The following is a 23352-nucleotide window of genomic DNA, read 5'->3' on the forward strand; positions in this document are numbered from 1 at the left end:
ATATGCTCCTTCCCTAATTTTAAACCAGTCTGTTGTTCTATGTCCAGTTCTAACTGTTTCTTCTTGACCTGCATACAGATTTATAAGGAGACCAGTAAGGTGATTTCGTATTCCCATCTCTTTCAGATTTTCCACAATTTTCTGTGATCCCCACAAAGACTTTAGCATGTTATGAAGCAGAAGTAGATGTTTTTCTGGAATTCTCTTGCTTTCTCTATGATGTAGTGGATATTGACAACTTGATCTCTGATTCCTCTGCTTTTTCTAAATCCACCTTGTACATTTAGAACTCCTCGTTTCATGTACATCTGAAGCCTAGCTTGAAGGATTTTGAGCATCAGCTTGCTAACATGTGAAATGAGTGCAATTGTATGGTAGTTTGAACATTGCTTGGCATTGCCCTTCTTTGGGATTTGAATGAACACTGACCTCTTCCATTCCTGTGGCTACTGCTGAGTTTTCCACATTTGCTGGCATATTAAGTGCAGTACTTTAACAGCATCATCTTTTAGGATTTGAAATAGCTCAGCTGGGATTCTGTCACCTCCGCTAGCTTTGTTCATAGTAATGTTTCTTGACTTCATACTCCATGACATCTGGCTCTAGGTGGGTGACCACACCATCGTGGTTATCTGGGTCATTAGACCTTTTGTGTATAGTTCTTTTGTGTACTTTTGCACCTCTTGTTAATCTCTACTGCTTCTGTTAGGTTCATACCGCTTCTGTCCTTTATTGAGCTCATCCTTACATGAAGTGTTCCCTTGATATCTCTAATTTTCTCAAAGAGATCTTTAGCCTTTCCTATTCTATTGTTTTCCTCTAATTCTTTGCATTGTTCATTTAAGAAGGCTTTCTTATCTCTCCTTGCTGTTCTCTGGAACTCTGTATTCAGTTGGGTGTATCTTTCTCCTTTCTCCTTTGCCTTTTTATTCTCTTCTCAGCTATTTGTAAGGCCTCCTCAAATAACCACTTTGCCTTCTTGCATTTCTTTTTCTTGGGGATGGTTTTGTTCACCACCTCTTGTACAGTGTTATGAACCTCTATCCATAGTTCTTCAGATACTATGTCTTTCAGATCTAATTCCTTGAATCTATTCATCACCTCACTGTATAATCTTAAGGGGGTTGATTTAATTCATACCTGAATGGCCTAGTGCTGCATTTTGGACTGTTTTATTTTTATCAGAAAATTAAGAATCTAGAAGCATTATGAAACAGTGTAAAATGTTTAGGTATGTATGGATGTTTGGAAATGAAATTTCTAAAGAAAAATTTTCTCATTTGGGCAGACCATTTAACCTAAAACTAACTTAGAAGTGCTTCAGAAAGGTCTGAAATAACATCTGTTTTTCTAAAAAAATTTAGATAATATCAGTTACTAAGATAATCATTTTCTAAAAGCATAGTAACTTAAATTTTAGAATCAGGACATTTTTTGATGCCAGGAATAACTATTTGGTCTAGTTTCTCCACCTGAGTTTATGGAATAAAAATAAAATCCTTCACAGAATTGTTACATGATTTGCACTAAGTCATTAAGACAGTGATTAACAGAGTCAGGTTTAGGATCCTTGTGAAGTATTTTATTAATTCAGTGTAAATGTTATCTTAGTTATTTGACCATTTGGCACATGTTTTTGCTTAATCCTTTTTAGTGAAAGTATTGCTTTAATCACATTTGGTTTGAAAGCTAGTTGGCACAACATGTTTAGCACCATAGATCTAGGAATCTCCCTTTTGAAAAAATATCCCACAGTTTTCAAGGACACCTGGGAAATTCAGCTTCATATTTGCCTCTTCGTCGAACTACTCCATATGGGCTAAGTTACACCAAAGAGGCACCAAAGAGTTAGACCTTATCATAAAGGGGTTTAAAGGGGTTTGCCAAAGAATGCTCAAACTACCACACAATTACACTCATCTCACATGCTAGCAAAGTAATGCTCAAAATTCTCCAAGGCTTCAATAATATGTGAACTGTGAACTTCCACATGTTCAAGTTGGTTTTAGAAAAGGCAGAGGAGCCAGAGACCAAATTGGCAACATCTGCTAGGTCATCAAAAAAGCAGGAGAGTTCCAGAAAAACATCTATTTCTGCTTTATTGACTATGCCAAAGCCTTTGACTGTGTGGATCACAACAAAACTGTGGAAAATTCTTCAAGACGGGAATACAAGACCACCTGACCTGCCTCTTGAGAAACCTGTATGCAGGTCAGGAAGCATGTCAGTTAGAACTGGACATGGAACAACGGACTGATTCCAAATGGAAAAGGAGTATATCAAGGCTATGTATTGTTACTGTGCTTATTTAACTTATATGCAGAGTACATCATGAGAAACGCTGGGCTGGATGAAGCACAAGCTGGAATCAAGATTGCCAGGAGAAATATCAATAACCTCAGATATGCATATGACACCACCCATATGGCAGAAAGCAAAGAAGAACTAAAGAGCCTCTTGATGAAAGTGAAAGAGAAGAGTGAAAAAAGTTGGCTTAAAACTCAACATTCAGAAAACAAAGATCATGGTATCCAGTCCCATCACTTCATGGCAAATAAATGGAGAAACAGTGGAAACAATGGCAAACTTTATTTTTCTGGGCTCCAAAATCACTGCAGATGGTGACTGCAGCCATGAAATAAAGACACTTACTCCTTGGAAGAAAAGTTATGACCAACCTAGACAGCATATTAAAAAGCAGAAATGTTACTTTGCCAACAAAGGTCTGTCTAGTCAAGGCTGTGGTTTTTCCAGTGGTCATGTATGGATGTGAGTTGGACTATAAAGAAAGCTGAGCACCGAAGAATTGATGCTTTTGAACTGTGGTGTTGAAGACTCTTGAAAGTCTCTTGTCCTGCAAGGAGATCCAACTAGTCAATCCTGAAGGAAATCAGTCCTGAACGTTCATTGGAAGGACTGATGCTGAAGCTGAAACTCCAATACTTTGGCCACCTGATGTGAAGAATTGACTCATTGGAAAAGACCCTGATGCTGGGAAAGATTGAAGACAGGAGGAGAAGGGGACAACAGAGGATGAGATGGTTGGATGGCATCACCAACTCAATGGACGTGAGTTTGAGTAAACTCTGGGAGGCCTGGCATGCTGCAGTCCATCATGTCACAAAGAGTCATACATGACTAAGCGACTGAACTGAACTGAAAGGGGTTTAAAGAAGTGCAGATAAAATACTTTTTGTTAATGTATCAAAGTCTATCTAATTCTTTCTAAGATTAAGCAAATTCTAGCAAAATGAAATGGGAAAGTGTGTCATGTCACAGAAATTGTTAGTCAAGTTCTCCTTCTCACCCCTGTGTATATTCAAAGAAAGGGTTTATGCTCTAGATTAATGACCTTTACCTACTCAGTTCACCAGGTAATTAAGCAGCACTTTACTTTCACTTTCATCCTATTCTCATTTTGACCTAGTTGCACTAGTGACCTTGTTCTCAGTTCAGTTCAGTAACTCAGTCGTGTCTGACTCTTTGCGATCCCATGAATAGCAGCACACCAGGCCTCCCTGTTCATCACCATCTCCCGGAGTTCACTCAGACTCACGTCCATCGAGTCCATGATGCCATCCAGCCATCTCATCCTCGGTCGTCCCCTTCTCCTCCTGCCCCCATTCCCTCCCAGCATCAGAGTTTTTTCCAATGAGTCAACTCTTCTCATGAGGTGGCCAGAGTACTAGAGTTTCAGCTTTAGCATCATTCCTTCCAAAGAAATCTCAGGGTTGATCTCCTTCAGAATTGACTGGTTGGAGCTCCTTGCAGTCCAAGGGACTCTCAAGAGTCTTCTCCAACACCACAGTTCAAACACATCAATTCTTTGGCGCTCAGCCTTCTTCACAGTCCAACTCTCACATCCATACATGACCACAGGAAAAACCATAGCCTTGACTAGAGGGACCTTAGTCGGCAAAGTTAACGTCTCTGCTTTTGAATATGCTGTCTAGGTTGGTCATAACTTTTCTTCTAACCAATTCACCTAAAGTCACTGCAGACAATGTATTGGTAATACATTGTTAAAATAACAGTGAACTGAAAGATTTCCTGTACCATTTCATTAAAAAGTTTTTATATTTCACTTATTTTTGTCCATTTTTCAGTTAAACTAATTTAATAAAACCCTCTTAAGCAAAAAATGTCCAGGTTTTATTAAAAGTTGACCAACATCAAAAAAAACAATGAAAAATTTAAAAAGCTTTAAATATATTAAGAAAATGCTGAAAAATAAATGTCATAAGTTTACAGAAGTCCATACCTGACTCTTGTACAGCAATGAAAGCTTTATATTGTCTCCAAACATTTCATGACAAAGGTCATAGGCAGAGACCCTTTCATAATGCTGGTGAAAGCTGAAAAATTGTAGTTTTGTTTTCTGAAAACTTATTAACCATTAAAACTGCTTTCCAATGTTTATTATTTTTAATCATAAAAGAATATAAATTGAAACTAATGTTGCTCTTTCATAAACTGCTTTTCCCCACTAATATTTTTATTTTCTTAATGTTAACTAGCCTGGCAACCATAGCTTATCAACAATATAGTATTTTACATAGATTTAAAATATTTTTAAGAAGTCATTAACTCTATTAGTATTTTAGAATTTATACCAATGAACTAATATTTATTGAGGAACCATTATGTATTAGAGACCATGCTAGTCGGCCTATACTCATACTATCAGTAATGCATAACAAAATCAGTCTCTACCTTCATTCAGCTTTATAAATATTAGATAAATTATTAAAAGTATGATGAAGCCTGTTAAGGATATTATGGGGCCTTATGAAGGACTATCTTTGAAGGTAATTTTAGAGTTTTAATTCAGATATGTTGTTTGAGTTTACTCTGAAATTAAAACTTAATTTTCAAACCCAGTCATTTCTTATCAGTTTAATCAGAGCAAGCTGGTCTTTTAGTTTTCTCTTTTGGCAAATTTACTTTAGAGCCACCTGATACTAACAGTTAAGGTTTTGAAAGTAATACCTATCTAAGAAAAAAAAAGAAAACAGAATAAGAAATCAAATCTTAGTGTTTCATCATGAAAAAGAGAAATTAAAAATTCACAGATTAATTTGAAAATATCAGTAAAAGTTTGGAAACCTGTGCCTATCTTCAGTTCAATTCAGTCACTCAGTCATGTCCAAATCTTTGTGATCCCATGAATCACAGCATGCCAGGCCTCCCTGTCCATCACCAACTCCCGGAGTTCACCCAAACTCTTGTCCATCGAGTCAGCGATGCCATCCAGCCATCTCATCGTCTGTCGTCCCCTTCTCCTCCTGCCCCCAACCTCTCCCAGCATCAGAGTCTTTTCCAATGAGTCAACTCTTCACGCCTATCTTAGAACTTTCAAATTTGTTCCTCTATAATTGTTTGTATAACTTACGGCTTTGTTGCAAAAATAGTTGTGTCTTTCTGCCCTACTCAGTTGTAAACTTTTTGAATGCATGGTGATGGTACTTTTGGGATGGTGCCTGACTCATAGAAAATACTCAGTGAATATTTCTGAATAAGTGAAAGAATAAATACATTTTTAAGTAGATTGTATTATAGATATGAAATAATACTTAGTATGTTCAACTTACATTTTTTTCTGTATTATAAATACTTCTGGAGTCTGTATTTTTTCTTCAGTGGCCCACCCTGCCTCTGACATTGAAAGTGTTAGATTTCTAAAGATGACCTTTTGCATTACCCCAATATAGTAAAGGGTTTGTCATTATACCTGACTCCCAGCTGTGCTGGCTAAAAGAGGAGCCTGACTTTTGGAAGTCTCTTTTGCACATGGATACACACATGCATGTGCACACACACACACACACACATACTTTTAAGAGTTTAGTGCCATGTTAATTTTCCATTTATTAAGTGATTGCTGATAATAGGTTAGATCATCAACCTTCCATGTAAGACGTTAATCAGTTATTCAAGTTAGGTTATGAAAACTGGGTAGAAAATGATAACAGATATGAAAAGGGCTATTTGATGAATGGTGAGGGAAAATAATGTGTGCTTGGTCACATTAGAAATTTACTACCTTAAGATAGGTCACTTTAAGATACCGCTTATTGAGATATGGTGTGATTGACCTTATCTAAGTTTTTTTTGCTTATCTTCATACCTGTCAGTAAGACAAACTACAGAGGCACACTGGTTGGTTATTTTCTTTGGTGAGAGGAAGAGTATGTTTTTTGAAGTTTCAGATTTACTTAAGGTAGTATTTTTAGGTCTGGATTTTGTTTTTTCCCCTCAATATTTTATATCTTTTGAAATAAAACACGATGACTTATTGATTATAAACATTTATGAAATGACCAATTGAATAAAATAGCAGGAAACAGCCATAGGAGTCTGACTACTCTGTGTTCATAACAAATAATAATACTAGGACAATTGAGTTATTTTGAATTTGGAAAACCATTAATTTATCTTACCTTTTATTTTTTTAATTTAATTTTTATGTCTCTAAGAAGATAGCCTGAAAGTTTGTCAGATTCACCTAAATAAAAGTCATTTTACAGATGTTGAACTATAATGCTGTATACCTGAAACTTATATAATAGAAAATAATAGTAGTAAACTTTTCAATTGAATAAGTAAATGAATCTCAGATCTTTTGTAAGGACACACACATTTTGTCAGTAATACTTATTGCTGATATCAAATATTTCTGACACTATGATTTATAAAACAGTTTATATTATCCCATTTAATCATAGTTAATATCCATTTTCTCACAGAGGAACTTAAAGATCTTTAATATGCCCAAGGTAAATGGCAGAAATAGAGATCCAGACCCAGGTCTTCTGGTTGGATTTTTCTCTATACTTCTGAGGACCATAAGTAAATGAATTTTGATTAAAAAATAAGATACACATTTCAGAATAAGAGTTCAAGTCATCATATTCCTCATGTATAACACTATTGGATAATACATTAGAGATATAGCTAACTGTAAGACATGGCCTCTAGTTGTTGGGTGTTCATAATCTATTTGAGAAAGTGGAAATATACATAAAAAGAATAACAGTATAAGATAGTATGTGTAAAATGAGTGGTTCAAACTATGAACCATAGAGTTTATAAACTATAGAGTAGGGGAGATTGCTGTGGATTGAAACTGTTAAAACTAGGAGTGACTGAAATGGCTGAAATGAGCTGTGCTGGAAGGGAGCACATTGTTGAGCCAATAGAAGATAGGAGGACATTGAAGACAAGGAAAGTAAGGAATGAAAAAGGAAGGTGGAGGAACACTAGAGACCTTGGAATTCTTTATACACTGTAGCGGAAGATCGTGGGAGGTATGGTCAGAGAGGAAGGTGAGGGTTTCATTGTAGAGAGATTTGAATGCAGGACTAGGATGTTAGGACTTTATTTTATAGGTGATGTGAAACCACTCAAAGTTTTTTGTTTGAACATGGCATATTGAAAATAGCACATACTCTTTTTCATGGTCAAAGGGCCTAAAGATCAGAGCCTCCTTCATTCAATAATTTAAGAGCTAAGTAGTCATTGTCGTGATTAACATTAATTTTGAGGGGAGGAGGTGGGTTCAGGGGCTCTAGAGAGATGTATATGTTTGGAGGCGGATAGGAATCTCTGGTGGCAGTCTCCATTAGAGTTCCATAGATATGTGAAGTAATGCATATTAGGAAGAAGGGGGGAAATGTCCATAGCTATGAGATAATAATAAATTCCTAATAAAATGAATTATAAACCTAAAACATTATTTTTAAAACCACTGAGATTTAGATGTTTAACCATCAAAGACTTAACACATTATTGACCCAGGGATTTTTGCAGAAACTAACACCTGTGACCAGCTATATGTTATATAAGTGAATATTGAAACATCTCCAGTCAATAGTCTTCGGGTGACAAAGACTTATTAATAAATCTCTGGTCAGTAATAGATGTTTACCAGGTAGATGAACTTGTGGGGCTTAGGCAGTTTAACCAACAATGCCATTTTATTTCGCCTTTGAGAGTACCCAGGATGGCCAACTCTGAGGCATTCTCATGTCTGAACTCCTGCTGCCAAGCTCCTGCAGTTCTTCTGTCAGACAAGAAGAAGTGTGGCTTTCTGTGGAGCCACCTTTCACAATAACCAAGCTTGTATAAAGATTCCTCATTTTCTAGATGCAGTGAACCCAATTAGAACTTGAAATTCATCCCACAGCTCTCCTACTCACTATTTCAGCCATAGTAAATTAATTGGCAATAGTTTTTTTTTTCTTTATTTCCTTGAAATAGTGAAACATATTGTTGTGACAAAGAAACTGATGATAATATTAAAAACTGAGAATTCTGGGTGTGGAATCTTAGGAAAAAAAAAAAACTCTTCAGTCAGTATCAAATTCAATATTCTTCTGCCTGGATTTGAAAGCTTGCAAATTTATTGAGTGTATCTCTGTATCTTTTTTTTCATCCAACCCTTCCCTGCATCCCATACTTAACCAATCTCGTTTCCTGCATCTTTTTCTCTCATGAACATTCCTCTATATAGCCCACATTTCTTCTCATTTCCCTTTTAACATTTGTCATGCTTTCCAACTCTATTCAGATTCTTTCTTGCAGCTAAAATGAGTATGTATTAAGTAAACTTCATGTAAATTGATTTTTTCCCATAAAAATGGGATGTAAAACTTGTAAGTGAAGACTTTGTCACCCTTAAAATGTGTAAAGTTATAAATAATATGGGCTTCCCAGGTGGTGCACTGGTAAAGAATCCACCTGCCAATGCAGGAGACTCAAGAGACTTGGGTTCAATCCCTGGGTCAGGAAGATCTGCTGGATAAGGAAATGGCAACTCACTCCAGTATTCTTGCCTGGAAAATTCCATGGACAGAGGAACTTAGCAGGCTACAGCCCATGAGGTCCCAAAGAGTCTGACATGACTGAGCACAATGAGCATGAATAATACAGACATTTTGGAGGCTCCATAAAGTTTGACTTTGTGTGGATGTGGTTCAGACACCTTCTGTTGTATGTAAAACACCTTTGCTTGTTTTGAGACCCAGAATCAATGTTCAAGGCATCTGGGGTCAGAATAATGTATCCAGCCTTGAGACCAAATGAAATGTGAGGACCAAACCTGAGCACAAGTAGTGGATAGAGGTGGGATGGCTTCAAATTTGAGGAATGCTTGAAATGATCAATTAATAATATGTAAGTACCAGAGATTGGAGTAGCACCTCTTTTTTTTCTGGTTTCTGAAATTGCAGGGTGAAGAGGAAAGGATAGGATGGAAATTTTGCCTTTTAAAAGTCTATATAATTATTATCAAAACTTCATTTAAAGCCATATATAAATTAAGTGAATCTATTACATTATGATTTGCTATTACATTTAAGTAGTAAGGGCTTCCCTGATGCCTCAGTTGTAAAGAATTTACCTGCAATGCAGGAGACACGGGTTCCTGCACTCCTGGGTCAGGAAGATCCCCTGGAGGAGGAAATGGCAACTCACTTAGGTATTCTTGCCTGGAAAATTCCGTGGACAGACCAGCCTGGTGGGCCACAGTCCAAAGGTTCACAAAGAGTTGGACATGACTGAGCACTCACTCATGTATGTAGTAAACTGAAGGGAAAGCTCTTTCTCATGGTGCAAAAACAAACCAAAAGAAGGATCAGTTCAGTTCAGTTTAGTCGCTCAGTTGTGTCTGACTCTTTGCGACCCCATGAATTGCAGCACGCCAGGCCTCCCTGTCCATCACCATCTCCCAGAGTTCACTCAGACTCAACGTCCATCGAGTCAGTGATGCCATCCAGCCGTCTCATCCTCTGTCATCCCCTTCTCCTCCTGCCCCCAATCCCTCCCAGCATCAGTCTTTTCCAACGAGTCAACTCTTCACATGAGGTGTCCAAAGTACTGGAATTTCAGCTTTAGCATCATTCCTTCCAAAGAACACCCAGAACTGATCTACTTTAGAATGGACTGGTTGGATCTCCTTGCAGTCCAAGGGACTCTCAAGAGTCTTCTCCAACACCACAGTTCAAAAGCAACAATTCTTCGGCGCTCAGCTTTCTTCACAGTCCAACTCTCGCATCCATATATGACCACAGCAAAAACCATAGCCTTGACTAGACGGACCTTAGTCAGCAAAGTAATGTCTCTGCTTTTGAATATGCTGTCTAGGTTGGTCATAACTTTTCTTCCAAGGAGTAAGCATCTTTTAATACATTTGGTTTAACCAGTAAATAAGTTTATATGTAGCCCCTTTTCCTTATGGCAGTGTTACAGTGGTCTACATTGTAATTGTGAAGAGAAATGTAGAAAAATGGAGCAGTGAACTGAACTAAAACTCTTAGTTATACAGAACTCAAGTTCTTTGTGGTACATCATGGTCATCACCAAGAAGTTTAAACTGTAGAAATAATGATAGTAAATTATTGGATTAGGTTTTCCCACATATACAGTTGTCAACTAAATATTTACTGGCAAGTATAAAATAATTCATTAACCTGTTCTATAAGCTTGAAGAAGTCCCAGCTGTATGTCCTTGAAGGTGTCCCAGTCACCCACTCATATCAAACCTTCACTTTCGACAAATATAAAGATTCCTGAGGTAGGAATGGCAGGTTTTCATGGCATCAGACAACTGTAATCATCCAGAAGTCACAACTAGACAGAAAACTACTTGACGATTTAGGAGAGTACATCATCTCTAAGAATAAACAGACCTCATTAAATTCTTATAACCTGTCCATAAAATGGAGGGAGTATCTTTAGCCAATCTGTGTATCTAAAATGCCTCTGCTTTTACTCATGAGAGCTCATATGCAGTATTCATCCACTTGTTTTCATGACTTGTTTTCAACAATAGATACACATTTTTGTCATTAGTTGTTGACACACAAATAACAAAGGTGCCTCTAGTAGCCTCCTTAAGTATATGGACTTTATTATTAGAATCCCACAAAATTGTTCCTGGTCTGTGATTCTTGTGTAGATGCAACACTCTTACTAATACACACCTTTAATCACATTGCATTTTAAAGTAAATTCTTGGCATTATAAAAATAATATAACCATTCAACATATAAAATACCCTGTTGAGTGCCAAAGTGTAAGTTGTTATCTGGAGTTTTGGAATTAATGGCAGAACTTTTATGTAACTTTATTTAAAAAAAATTCACCTTATGTTTTAATTTAAACTTAACATTCTTTCCTCATAAATGTCCAACATGTAATTAAATGAAATCTTTCTCCATTTTACAAGTCTATCTACAATTGAAACATCCTCTAACTCTGACACTTTTGCTAGTTTTATTCATGGACAAGATTGTACTTTGTTGATTGCTTATGCAGTTGATTAAACCCTGTATGAGAGCTGACTGGGTAAGAAATCAGGAAACCAGAATTATCTTACTTAGTCATCTCATAGCTTTATAAGAATAAAGGAATCATTCAGCTGGAATATGTTCAGAGAAACATTTTTTTTTAGTTTATCTTTCTTTACTCCCCATACATTTAAATAAAATAATGTATAAGAAATCAACTAGAACTTATGTGTCTTTAAGCATGTTTGGAAAGTAAAGTATGCTTTGATGGGCATATTTTATCAAAAAATAATTTACCCACCAGGCAGAAATATTTTTTGATTGTCATAATGATAAAATATAAAAGCAAAAGCTGTGTGATTTGGGCAAGTTTCTTAACTTCTCTAAATTCTTAGTTTCCTCATAAGTAAAATGAAGTTCACAGATTTAAAGATTAATAAGATAATATTTTAAAAACCCATAGTAATGTGTCTAGCACTGCATTCTCAAAAATGGTAGTTATATCCAGGAACAAAAAAAAACATTTCTAGAGAGGGACCAGTAGTGTCCGAGTGATGTCAGGCCACTCAGAGAAGCTTGGACTACATAGAATGAGGACCCAAAATGCAGCGTTTTCTAGAATGTGACACAAGCATGCCTGAACAACTATTTACCCTGCAAACTAACACACTAAAATTAATAGAGCTTTGGGAGAAAAGTTAAGGTTTGGGCAGAGCACTTAAAATCTATGTAGTTTTACATTATTGTTGTTAGTTCTCTAGTTATAATCCTAACAAAAATATTAACACTATTAGGAGATCTGTAACCTTTTCACCAAACGTCACAGTCAGCTCAACCTTTGGGTCATCACAGTTCCTCTTAAGCGAAAGAGGTGGGAATTACTGAACACATTTGATTACGCTAGTTTCATCAAAAAGTTAAATGTCTGAGTGGAGATACAGGGAGAAATGTCTTCACAGATTCTTCAGTTCTGATTGCATCTTTGCAGAGAGCTTAACTTTTGAAAAGTGTAGGGTTCTTGATTTCACTAAACCAGCCCCTTTTTTAGTGCTAAAGTGATGGACTTATATAGGATTTTTAGCCCTCATTTCTACTTTTTAAGGCTTTTATACATTGCTAAGATTTTCTTTTTCATTGTGATGGAAGCTTGCTCCTGATCACTTTAAAACATTAACAAGCTGGGAAAAAAATCACATGAACCAACAAGGACAATCCAAAGTCCAAATTATGTTGATATTGTTCATTATTTACCGATAATAGAGGAGCTCTTTTATTTTACAGAAAAATGTGTGATAGCAGAATATACTATGTATTGAGTGAAAGAATATTCTGAATTCCCCTTAAGCTCTTTGCAATTAAGTTGTTCATAGAAAAAAAAAAAAAGGCACTATAAATCAAGCATATTTCTTTTGTTGCTTATATTTCGTGTATATCAAATATTTTTAGGGTAATTTAGTGGGTTAGCCATATTAGCAATATGTTAGTACTTTCTTCCATTTTTCTTGTATTTATTCCCTATAGTTGGCTGAGAAGTTTATGAAAATTATCTCTAGATCACTAATGGAAGTCCCCATTCCTGCTGATAATTGTTGTTTTCCTATCAGTTTGATTCATTATCCCTGTAGTATGCAGTATCTCCCCCCAACCTCTTTAGATGTGCCTCTAATTCACTTTTATTTATGCATTTCAGAAGTTGTTGCTCAAGATAGGCAAAGACCATTTTGATCAAGTTGTTCCATATATACAATATATTTTAGGTTTTATATTGGTATTGAAATATTACATACTAACTACTCATTTCATCAAATTGAATAATCTTTTTTTATTTATTTTTAATTGAACAATGATTGCTTTACAATATTGTGTTGGTTTCCACTATACCTCAACATGAATCAGCCATAGGTATACTTGTGTTCCCTCCCTCTTTAACCTCCCTTCCGCCTCCCACCGCATCCCACCCCTCTAGGTTTTTACAGAGCTCCGATTTGAGTTACCTGAGTCATACAGAAAATTCCCATTGGCTCTCTGTTTTACATATGAAAGTATATCTGTTTCCATGTTACTCTCTCCATTCATCCCACCCTGTCCTTCCTCTCCCCACCTGTGTGTCCATCAGTCTGTTCTCTCTGTCTGCATCTCCATTGCTACCCTGCAAATAGGTTCATCAGTACCGTCTTTCTAGATTCCATATATAGGTGTTAATATATGATGCTTATTTTTATCTTTTACTTCACTGTGTCTAATAGGTTCTAGGTTCATTCACCCTGTTACAACTGACTCAAATGTGTTCCTTTTTATGACCAAGTAATATTCCATTGTATACATGTACCAAAGCTTCTTTAACCATTCGTCTTTTGATAGGCATCTAGGTTGCTTCCATGTCCTAGCTATTGTAAACAGTGCTGCAGTGAACATTGGGGTACCTGTGTCTTTTTCAGTTTTCGTTTCCTCAGGGTGTATGCCTAGGAGTGGGATTGCTGGGTCATATGGTGGTTTTATTCCTAGTTTTTTAAGGAATCCCCATATTGTCTTCCATAGTGGTTGTATCAATTTACATTCCCACCAATAGTACAAGTGGTTTCCTTTTTCCCCACACCCTCCTCAGCATTTATTGTTCATAGGTTTTTTTGATGATGTCCATGCTGACCTGTGTGAGGTGATATCTCATTGTAGTTTTCATTTTCATTTCTGTAATACTGAGCAATGTTGAACATCTTTTCAGCATCTTTTCATGTGTTTGTTAGCCATCTGTTTGTCGTCTTTGGAGAAATTTCTGTTTAGGTCTTTTGCCCACTCTTTGATTGGGTTGTTTGTTTTCCTGGTATTGACTTGTTTGAGCTGCTTGTATATTTTGGAAGTTAATCCTTTGACAGTTGTTTCATTTGCTATTATTTTCTTCCATCCTAAGAGTTGTCTTTTCACCTTGTTTATAGTTTCCTTTGTTGTGCAAAAGCTTTTAAATTTAATTAGGTCCCACTTGTTTATTTTTGTTTTTATTTCCATTACTCTAAGAGGTGTGTCATAGAGGATCTCACTGTGATTTATTTCAGAGAGTAGTCTGCCTGTGTATTCCTGTGAGAGTTTTATAGTTTCTGGTCTTACATTTAGGTCTTTAATCTCTTTTGAGTTTATCTTTGTGTATGGTGTTTGGAAGTGTTCTAATTACATTCTTTTACATGTAGCTGTCCAGTTCTCCCAGTACCACTTATTGAAGAGACTGTCTTTTCCCTATTTGTATGTTCTTTGTCAAAGATAAGAAATCTGAATAAATTTATAAAAATAGTTTTGCTCTATTTTAATTGTGCCACTTTATATAGGTGCTAAAGCAGCAAATTGATACTGTACTAAAAAATGCATAATTTTTATGTGATTTTATTTTAGCTACTGTAAGAAGAGATGATTCCATTATTTCAAGTCCTGATATCCCTGATATTGCACCAAGTAGAAAGAGGAGGCAGCGAATGCAAAAAAATCTGGGGACAGAACCTAAAATGGCCTCTCAGGAGCAACAGCTTCAAGAAAAGGAAAAGTAAGTCATCTTATTCTTTGCTAAGTAGTGAGGTGACATTAAAACAATCTATATAGTCTTCAAATTATCTTTTTATTTCTGAACTTACTTCAGGCTATTTTTAGAACAAAACTAATGATTTTGGAGATTATAAAGTGTTTGGATCAATACATTTTCTCTGGTGTTTAGTTAATTCCTATTAAAATTTAGAGCAGATGTGCTAAAAATATAGCAAATTTTTTTCTTGTGGTTTTTATGGATTAATTAGAAGTGGCATGCTTAGTCATTCAGTAGTGTCAGACTCTTGGCAACCCCATGGACTGCAGCATGCCAGGCTCCTCTGTCCAAGGGGATTCTCCAGGCAAAAATACTGGAGTGGGTTGCCATGCCCTTCTCTAGGAGAAATGGCATGTAGGGTACTAAAAAATCTTAGAATCCAGCTTGTGTTCACTAAAGTATTTTGATCTAATTTACTGCTTTGAAGAGACTCATAGAACATTCAACTTAGCCACTTGATTTGATTCTGCTTGATACTTTTTCAAGTAAAATGTCTCTTGCTAGTCATCTACTTATTTCTCTTAGATTTTGGAATTATACACTGAATTTGTGCTGCTTTTCACTTTTTGGTTCAGACTGTCCTCCTTCAGTAAACATCCCAAATTGGTTGTCATGAGTTGAGATGTTAGGATAACGAACATTTCATTGAGGCAAAAAGTCTGCATCAAACAGATTTTTTCTCAGTTTTAATTTTGAATATGGCAAATATAGTCCATGTGAATAAAAATTGTTGAAGTCCTCAAGAACTTTTGAAAGTGTAAAGGTATCCTGAGAGCATGAATTTTAGGATTCTGATATAGACAAAGAGGATGACAAGGCAGGCACAGTGTATATCTTGAAGAAACTGAGCATGACAGGAGAGACGTTTCAAATTTCTTGCATAAAAGAATCCGTTGTACAGTTAATAGTAGTATTGTTTTGTTTGTCTGTTTATCATTGGGTTTTGTGTTTATGGTCACATTACCATGGCATAATTAACCCTTATATCTGACTAAACTTAGCTGGGAAGCCTGACTTCATTACTTGTTTTCAATTTTAAGCATCTGCTGGATTTCAAACATTTTTTGTCAGACCGTTGCAATGATACTGTCTGCTGCAGTAGCCTCTCAGTAGATTTTGCATTCATTGTATGACTACCACATGATTTCACATCGTCTAAAGAAATGCATAGTAGATACAGTTTTTTGTTGAGAATAAATTATTTTGACTATGACTTGCCCACATTCATTGATTCATCCATTCGTGTATCTTTCTTTTATGTTTACATGCTGAGCAAAGTAGATATAGCCCCTGATGTCGTAAAGCTTAGTCTATGTGAGAGAAACAAACGTTATTCCTAGATATGAGGAGTACAGTAGTGGAGTAGAGAGCAGAGATTTAGGCAGAGAAAGCAGCCTGTGAGCACGTACATAAGGGGGACTGTGTGAGGGCTGTGGGAATGGAGGTGGCACAGAACGGGGGGGAGTACAGTGAGGCTGAGGCTACTCAGAGGCCAGTCCCTTATCAAGGGACCTTGATAAGAATGAAGCTTTTTCTCATGTATATGACAGCATTTCTGTTTTGCACATCACAGAGGACTTTTCTTCTTGGGTTCCCTTGCTTTTTGCTTTTTGAGTTATTGAAATATTAGATTCACTAGATATCTCTGATATTTCAGTCATTATAGTGTCTTCTTACATATAGTCATTTAAACTTATATAAAGCTATTATACTTCATTTCATTTTCATTTTTTAGCTCTGCTTTCAAACTGCTAAATGTTGTACAGTTTTGGATTCCCAATAATAAAACTCATTCTTTTGAAACACAGGAAACTAGAAACTAGAAAATTGAAAACATACTGAAACTTATGTAGAGTACTCACAGGGATAATAGTTTAATTTGGCACGTGTTAGCAGTCCTGAGGTGCAGAATTGTACTTTTTGCCTTTTTCTTTTTCCTTTGGTAAATATACAGTTTTTTTTTTTCTTTTAGGAATATTTTTAGATCTTTTGATGATTTCTTGTTTTTAACAAGACTCTGAAATCCTTGAGTCTGGTATATATTGATAAATATTCATTAAAAATTTGAGTGTGACTAATCCATTCAATATGATTTTTCTTGGGGAGCCGTCATCCTGTTCTGTCGAATAGCATCAACACTAAGAGTTATTATTCAGTATAACCATGTGCTGTACACTCCCTGCTGTTTACTATCTTACATCACTTGAAATTATGATTTGTAGAGTTGTTTGGTATGTCCTTTTAATTTCACATAGTTAACAAAATGAACCAGGTGGCAAAGACTATAGAGACTGTGAAATTATTTTCATCCTTATACATACTTTATTAATATCATTATATAAAATTCTGAGTGTAAATAAAAACATTGCAAAATTATTTTCTATAAATATACCATGGCACAGTATGTATCTAAATTAACACCATATTCACTTAGTTTAAATTATTAATGCTTTTTCATGTAATAACTAAGAAAGAATTTTCATTTCAGGTTTTTCTAAATTTAGGGTCTCTTACTTTTTCAACATCCCAAAAAATCTAATATAATAAAAGTCTACTAATGCCATTGTGTTGGTATGACATGAAATCACTGTGACTAGGTGGACTAGTTGTGTTATTTTAACAAAATGAATGACCCAGTCGTTATTCACTTATTTGTCTAAATTGAGTCAGTGTCCCAATCTTATTGAAATAAGCAGTCAGTTAACAAAATTAGCCAACTAACAAAATGCTCAGCCCAAATGATTTAATCAACACTTTAATGTCTATAACTTCTTCAACTATTTCAGCCCACTTCTTCCCACCTAGAAATTATGCTTTACCTTCTAATAGCTGTTCTGTTTCTTTTCTCTATAGATTCTCTTTATCAAAAGCGAATTACTTTTAAGAGATACTGAAATTAGTATCTGAACCAAGAGACCTATAAATGGAAACTTTGTCTCAGAGTCAGGGCTCCAGATCCTGGGAGAGGTGGCTAAGAAGAGAGCCAAACCCAAGTTACAGCCAAATAAGTTTGTGCTAGAGACCAAGACAAGGAGCCAAACACCAGGCTACACCATACAGACCTAGTTACCAGAACCTGGGTATAAAGTTCTTAATAGAGCAGGAATAAGGATTATTGCAAATCTCAAGCAACATTAACTTAATTTTGAGCTCTTCCTTAAATGACCCTTGACTAGAAAAAGCATTAGCTTCTGTGGTCAAAAGAGCTGCTAAATATATAGGTAAGAACAAAATGCCTCTAGCTCTGAGATTTGGATAAGTGAGGAAAGAAAGTCAGATGTTTATTGAAGTTAAATTGATATTGAGTACAGAAGTTATTCTTTATGGTATCATTTACAGACTTCATTCTATACAGTTATATAAATAAAAGTGAAAGTGAAGTCATTCAGTCGTGTCTGACTCTTTGTGACCCCGTGGACTGTAGCCCAGCAGGCACAAAGGGTTTCATATTAAAATAAGTTTTAAAATTGCTGCATACCATATCGCAACAAACTAGGAAAATTCTTCAAGAGATGGGAATACCAGACCACCTTACTTGCCTCCTGAGAAATCTGTATGCAGGTCAAGAAGCAACAGTTAGAACCAGACGTGGAACAACAGACTGGTTCCAGATTGTGAAAGGAGTATGTCAAGGCTGTATATTGTCACCCTGCTTATTTAACTTATATGCAGAGCCCATCATACAAAATGCCGGGCTGGATGAAGCACAAGCTGGAATCAAGATTGCCAGGGGATATATCAATAACCTCAGATACTCAGATGACACCACCCTTATAGCAGAAACCAAAGAAGAACTAAAGAGACTCTTGATGAAAGTGAAAGAGGACAGTGAAAAAGTTGGCTTAAGGCTTAACATTCAGAAAACTAAGATCATGACATCTGGTCCCATCACTTCATGGCAAATAGATGAAACAATGGAAACAGTGAGAGACTTTATTTTGGGGGGCTCCAAAATCACTGCAGATGGTGACTGCAGCCATGAAATTTAAAGACGCTTGCTGCTTGGAAGAAAAGCTATGACCAACCTAGACAGCATATTAAAAAGCAGAGGCATTACTTTGTCAACAAAGGTCTGTCTAGTCAAAGCTGTGGTTTTTCCAGTAGTCATATGTGGATGTGAGAGTTGGACTATAAAGAAAGCTAAGTGCCGAAGAATTGATGCTTTTGAACTGTGGTATTGGAAAAGATGCTTGTGATTCTCTTGGACTGCAAGGAGATCCAACCAGTCAATCCTGAAGGAAATCAGTCCTGAATATTCATTGGAAAGACTGATGCTGAAGCTGAAACTCCAATACTGTGGCCACCTGATGTGAAGAACTGACTCACTGGAAAAGGCCCTGATGCTGGGAAAGATTGAAGGTGAGAGAAGAAGGGGATGACGGAGGATGAAATGGTTGGATGGCATCACTGACTCAATAGACATGAGTCTGAGCAAGCTCCCGAAGTTGGTGATGCAGCCTGGCATGCTGCATTCCATGGGATTGCAGAGAGTCGGACACAACTAAGTGACTGAACTGAACTGATATAGCTCCCATGCTCCCTTATGCTCCAACCCCTAAAACTTTATAGTTTATATATTAATGAAGATTTATATATTAAAGGATCTAAAAAGTCCATAGTAAATTATTCATTTGACTTGTTTAATCACTGTTCAAAAGTACTTGACGCATAGTACCCTCATGCAGTCCACCTCCCTCTCTCCCAAAAAGGGCTTAGTGACAGTCCAAGGGATAGCATTATTTGGGGCCATAGTTTGGGATATGAACTCTCAAAATTCTCAAACATTAGTGATTTTAAATATATAAGAAACTTCCAACCTTAATTAGAGTTTTGGGCATTACATTTATCTCAAGAACGAAATTTTAGTTTGTATATTGGAGACCTTCCTCCCCACCTCCCAATCTTCCCGTAAATCTACTACTCGTCCAGCTGTTCGATCATCTAGGAGCAGCAGGGTTATTTTCTAAGAGAATTTTAGTGATTGGAACAAATTTGTGCACCTCTAAAGGAAGGAGTTCAACATTCTCAGCTGCAAGATGAAACCATTAAAATAGTTTGGGCCAAAAGTACAATAGAATACTTGTATAGTCTTTAGATAATTTTATATACTCTTTATTCCTGTATGATAGCAAGTAAAAATATATATGTTCACATATCTCAGGCGTGATTTTGTCTTCTTTGTGATGGATGTCTTCTGAAAACACAAGCGTTCTACAACATTCTTCCAAACAACCTTAACATATTGTGAATTTGTAACTTTTCACAGACGTTGCTTCTTGAACTAAAAGGAAGAAGTTTTAACTGTGTGTTCTGAATCAACCTTTCAGTAGTCCCATTTAGTAGCTGTGTAGCTGCAATATTTTAGGTGATTGGTGGGTTGTAAATCACATGCGTGTGTGTACATTCATGCAAACACATGCACACCCCTAGGTTAAGTTCATGATTTAATTATGCATGGTTGCATATATTATCATAGTCCGTGTGGCTACACAGAGCAGGAAACGATGCAGCACATCTTAGCAGGTATTTCTTCACTTCTTTGGAGGGGAATGTGGTAATGTATCACCACCACTGATACATTTTATATAAGTCTACTACTCAAAGAAGCTCAGTTCTTGCCTTTTTATACTAGAAGCTAACAGCGTCATCTTGGATGAGATTGTACAATCCATGTACTTCTGTTTAGAGAAATAACTATACACATCAGGCTTTCCTGGCTCTGACCCAAAGTTCTCATTTTATACTCTGAGGGCAAACTTCTCTGTTACTCCACGTATCTCTTGACTTCCTGCTTTTGCATTCCAATCCCCTATAATGAAAGGGACATCTTTTTTGGTGTTAGTTCTAGAAGTTCTTATAGGTCTTCACAGAACCGTTCAACTTCAGCTTATTCAGCATTAGTAGTTGGGTCATAGACTTGGATTACTATAATGTTCAATGATTTGCATTGGAATCAAACCAAGATCATTCTGTAATTTTTGAGACTGTACGCAAGTACTACATTTTGGACTTTTTGTTGACTATGAGGGCTACTCCATTTCTTCTAAGGAATTCTTGCCCACAGAAGTAGATATAATGGTGAGCTGAAATAAATTTGCCCATTAATTAAATTCTTGTTCATTAATTAAATTTGACCACATCCAGTTTACCTTGATTCATGGACCTAACATTCTGTGCAATATTGTTCCTTACACATTGGACTTTACTTTCTCCACCAGACACATCCACAGCATAGTGCTGTTTCTGCTTTGGCCCAGCCTCTTCATTCTTTCTGGAGTTATTTCTCTGCTATTCCCCAGTAGCATATTGGACACCCACCGACATCAGGGGAGGGCGGGGCTCATCATCCAGTGTTGTATCCTTTTGCCTTTTCATTCTGTTCATGGGGTTCTTGAGGCAAGAATACTGGAGTGGTTTACCATTGCCTAACCTTTAGAGATGTCTTTTTTTCTCTGATATTTATTGATTATTGACATTTCATCTTTTGTTTATTATCTATCTATAGTCTCAGCTAATTTTCAGTGGAGGTCTTTGTGCCCTACTGCTTCATTTAAAAATGTTAATTTTATGTTACCCAGAGTATCATTTGCCTTTTAATTATTATTAATGACATTTTGTATTTATATGAGTTATTAGGCAAATCCATCTCTCAATAATAATGATAATATTTAACATTCATTGAATACTTATGATATAGACATTGTGGTAAACTCTTTATATTCCTTTTATATGTTTCACTAAACTATGCTCATTTTATAGATTAGGAAGATTAAACCTAGAGATATTAGATAACTTGCCTGAAGACAAAGCTACATCTGTGGTTTTGAATGTAGGATCACCTTATTCCAAATACCATACTTTTTAGCTACTTTATTATACTGGATGATAACTGATATTTAGTTTGAATACTGTGTGCCCAAAGTTGTATTAAGCAATTAAATTCCTTTAATTTCTTTAATTCTTACAACAACTCAATGAGTTAGGGCTCTGTATTTTAAAAGGTCAGTAAATGTGAGATGCAGTGACTTTTGACTGCTTGTTTCTGCTATACACAGTAGAGATAGGACTGCGTCAGTGAGTATAGAGAGTGGTTTGGTAATACCTCCTGCCTGCCTTTCAACATGGATGTGGGGGTTCGATGAGATCCCATGTATGTAGCACTATCTAAGTAGTAAGCTCTAGGAATATGATGCATTGTTATTTTTAAAGCACTGTTTTCCCTGGGCTTTAGTCTAAATCTTGGAAATCTGTTCCTGGAAAGTAAACTGTGTTTATGAAGTTTTTAAACCTTTAGTGTTTCCTTTCCTCATAATTCTCATGGAAATGAGGATTTCCAATAACCTTCTATGTGTTAACTCAACAAATCTCCTTTCTGCCCATTTAGCAGTCAATAAGATAATATTAAAGGACAATAACCAAACTAGAAGACCAGGTTTTAAAAGCAAATGGGAAGAAAGAAAGAGAGTAGAGGGAAGAGAGGAAGGGAGGAAAGAAGAAAAAAAGAAATGTGGGGGAAGGGAGAGAGGGAGTAAGGGTAGAAAGAAGAATTTATGTTTTATATATATTTAATTTCTAACTCATTCAAAAATTTACTCATTTTAACAATTTATTTATTTATATCTGCCAATATAGAATATGGTAGTTGACCAGCCTGTTCTTTCAAAAAGAATATGTAAAATAATTATGCTCCAATTAAATAAATAAATTAATTTTTAAAAAACCTGTTTTCATGTTTCTGCCTTGATTCTTAAGAAAATACCTAACAATTTATTGCATGCTTTTTTTTCTAGTTTAAACCTCAGTATATTTGATGTGTGTGTGCATGTGTGTATTTAATTTTTATGGATAATATAATTCATCAGATTCAAATATCTAATTCTTGAAGAGTTTCAGTAACTGAACTTTAAACTTCTTCAGTGTCAAGTTAGGGACGTTAAATGTTTGTGCAATTGCTATATGTTTACTTTGGTCATCATTAGCAAACCTCATTTTTTACACGACTTTAATTTTATCATAATGTTTATCTTAGTTGCAAAAGTAAATACAGTGGTGGTTTTAAAACGAGATAGGTTTTTATTAGCTTCACTGAGTGTTTACCTAACTGTTCAGGCCGCAGTTTTCACTTTCCTTGCTGCGCGATTTGATTAATGGCCCCCTGGACTTGTTCCAGAATATACTGATTATGGTCAGTACATTTCAAAGATGATTTATTAATTGTGTTTGCAACTCAAAATAATTAAGTAAAGATTGATCATATGCATTATTATAGGTTTGCCAATAAAGTCAGCAATTTACACTTTATGATAAAGGTTGCCCAAATGGGCATTTTTTAACTATACAGAAAGGACAAAATATTAATATTTAAAAAATATATACAGTATCAACCACAGTGTTGTGGCCTTTTACATCATGATTATTAAATATGTGAGAAGCTTAGTCTTATAAGAACATGTATTTTAAGTTCTTTTTTAACATAATTTCAAAATAATATGTTTCAAT

General features: G+C 35.8%; 1 protein-coding gene across 1 annotated transcript in view; it reads left to right on the forward strand.

The window, feature by feature from the left end:
* The window catches only part of XRCC4 (X-ray repair cross complementing 4), a 251339-nt gene that overhangs the window by 135081 nt on the left and 92906 nt on the right, over window positions 1–23352 (forward strand). The window contains exon 6 of the mRNA XM_052643934.1: window positions 14670–14817. Coding sequence (XP_052499894.1) covers window positions 14670–14817 — 148 coding nt within the window. The remainder of the gene's footprint in view (window positions 1–14669; window positions 14818–23352) is intronic.

The sequence above is a fragment of the Budorcas taxicolor genome, chromosome 7 (assembly GCF_023091745.1).
Source record: "Budorcas taxicolor isolate Tak-1 chromosome 7, Takin1.1, whole genome shotgun sequence".
Lineage (NCBI taxonomy): Eukaryota > Metazoa > Chordata > Mammalia > Artiodactyla > Bovidae > Budorcas > Budorcas taxicolor.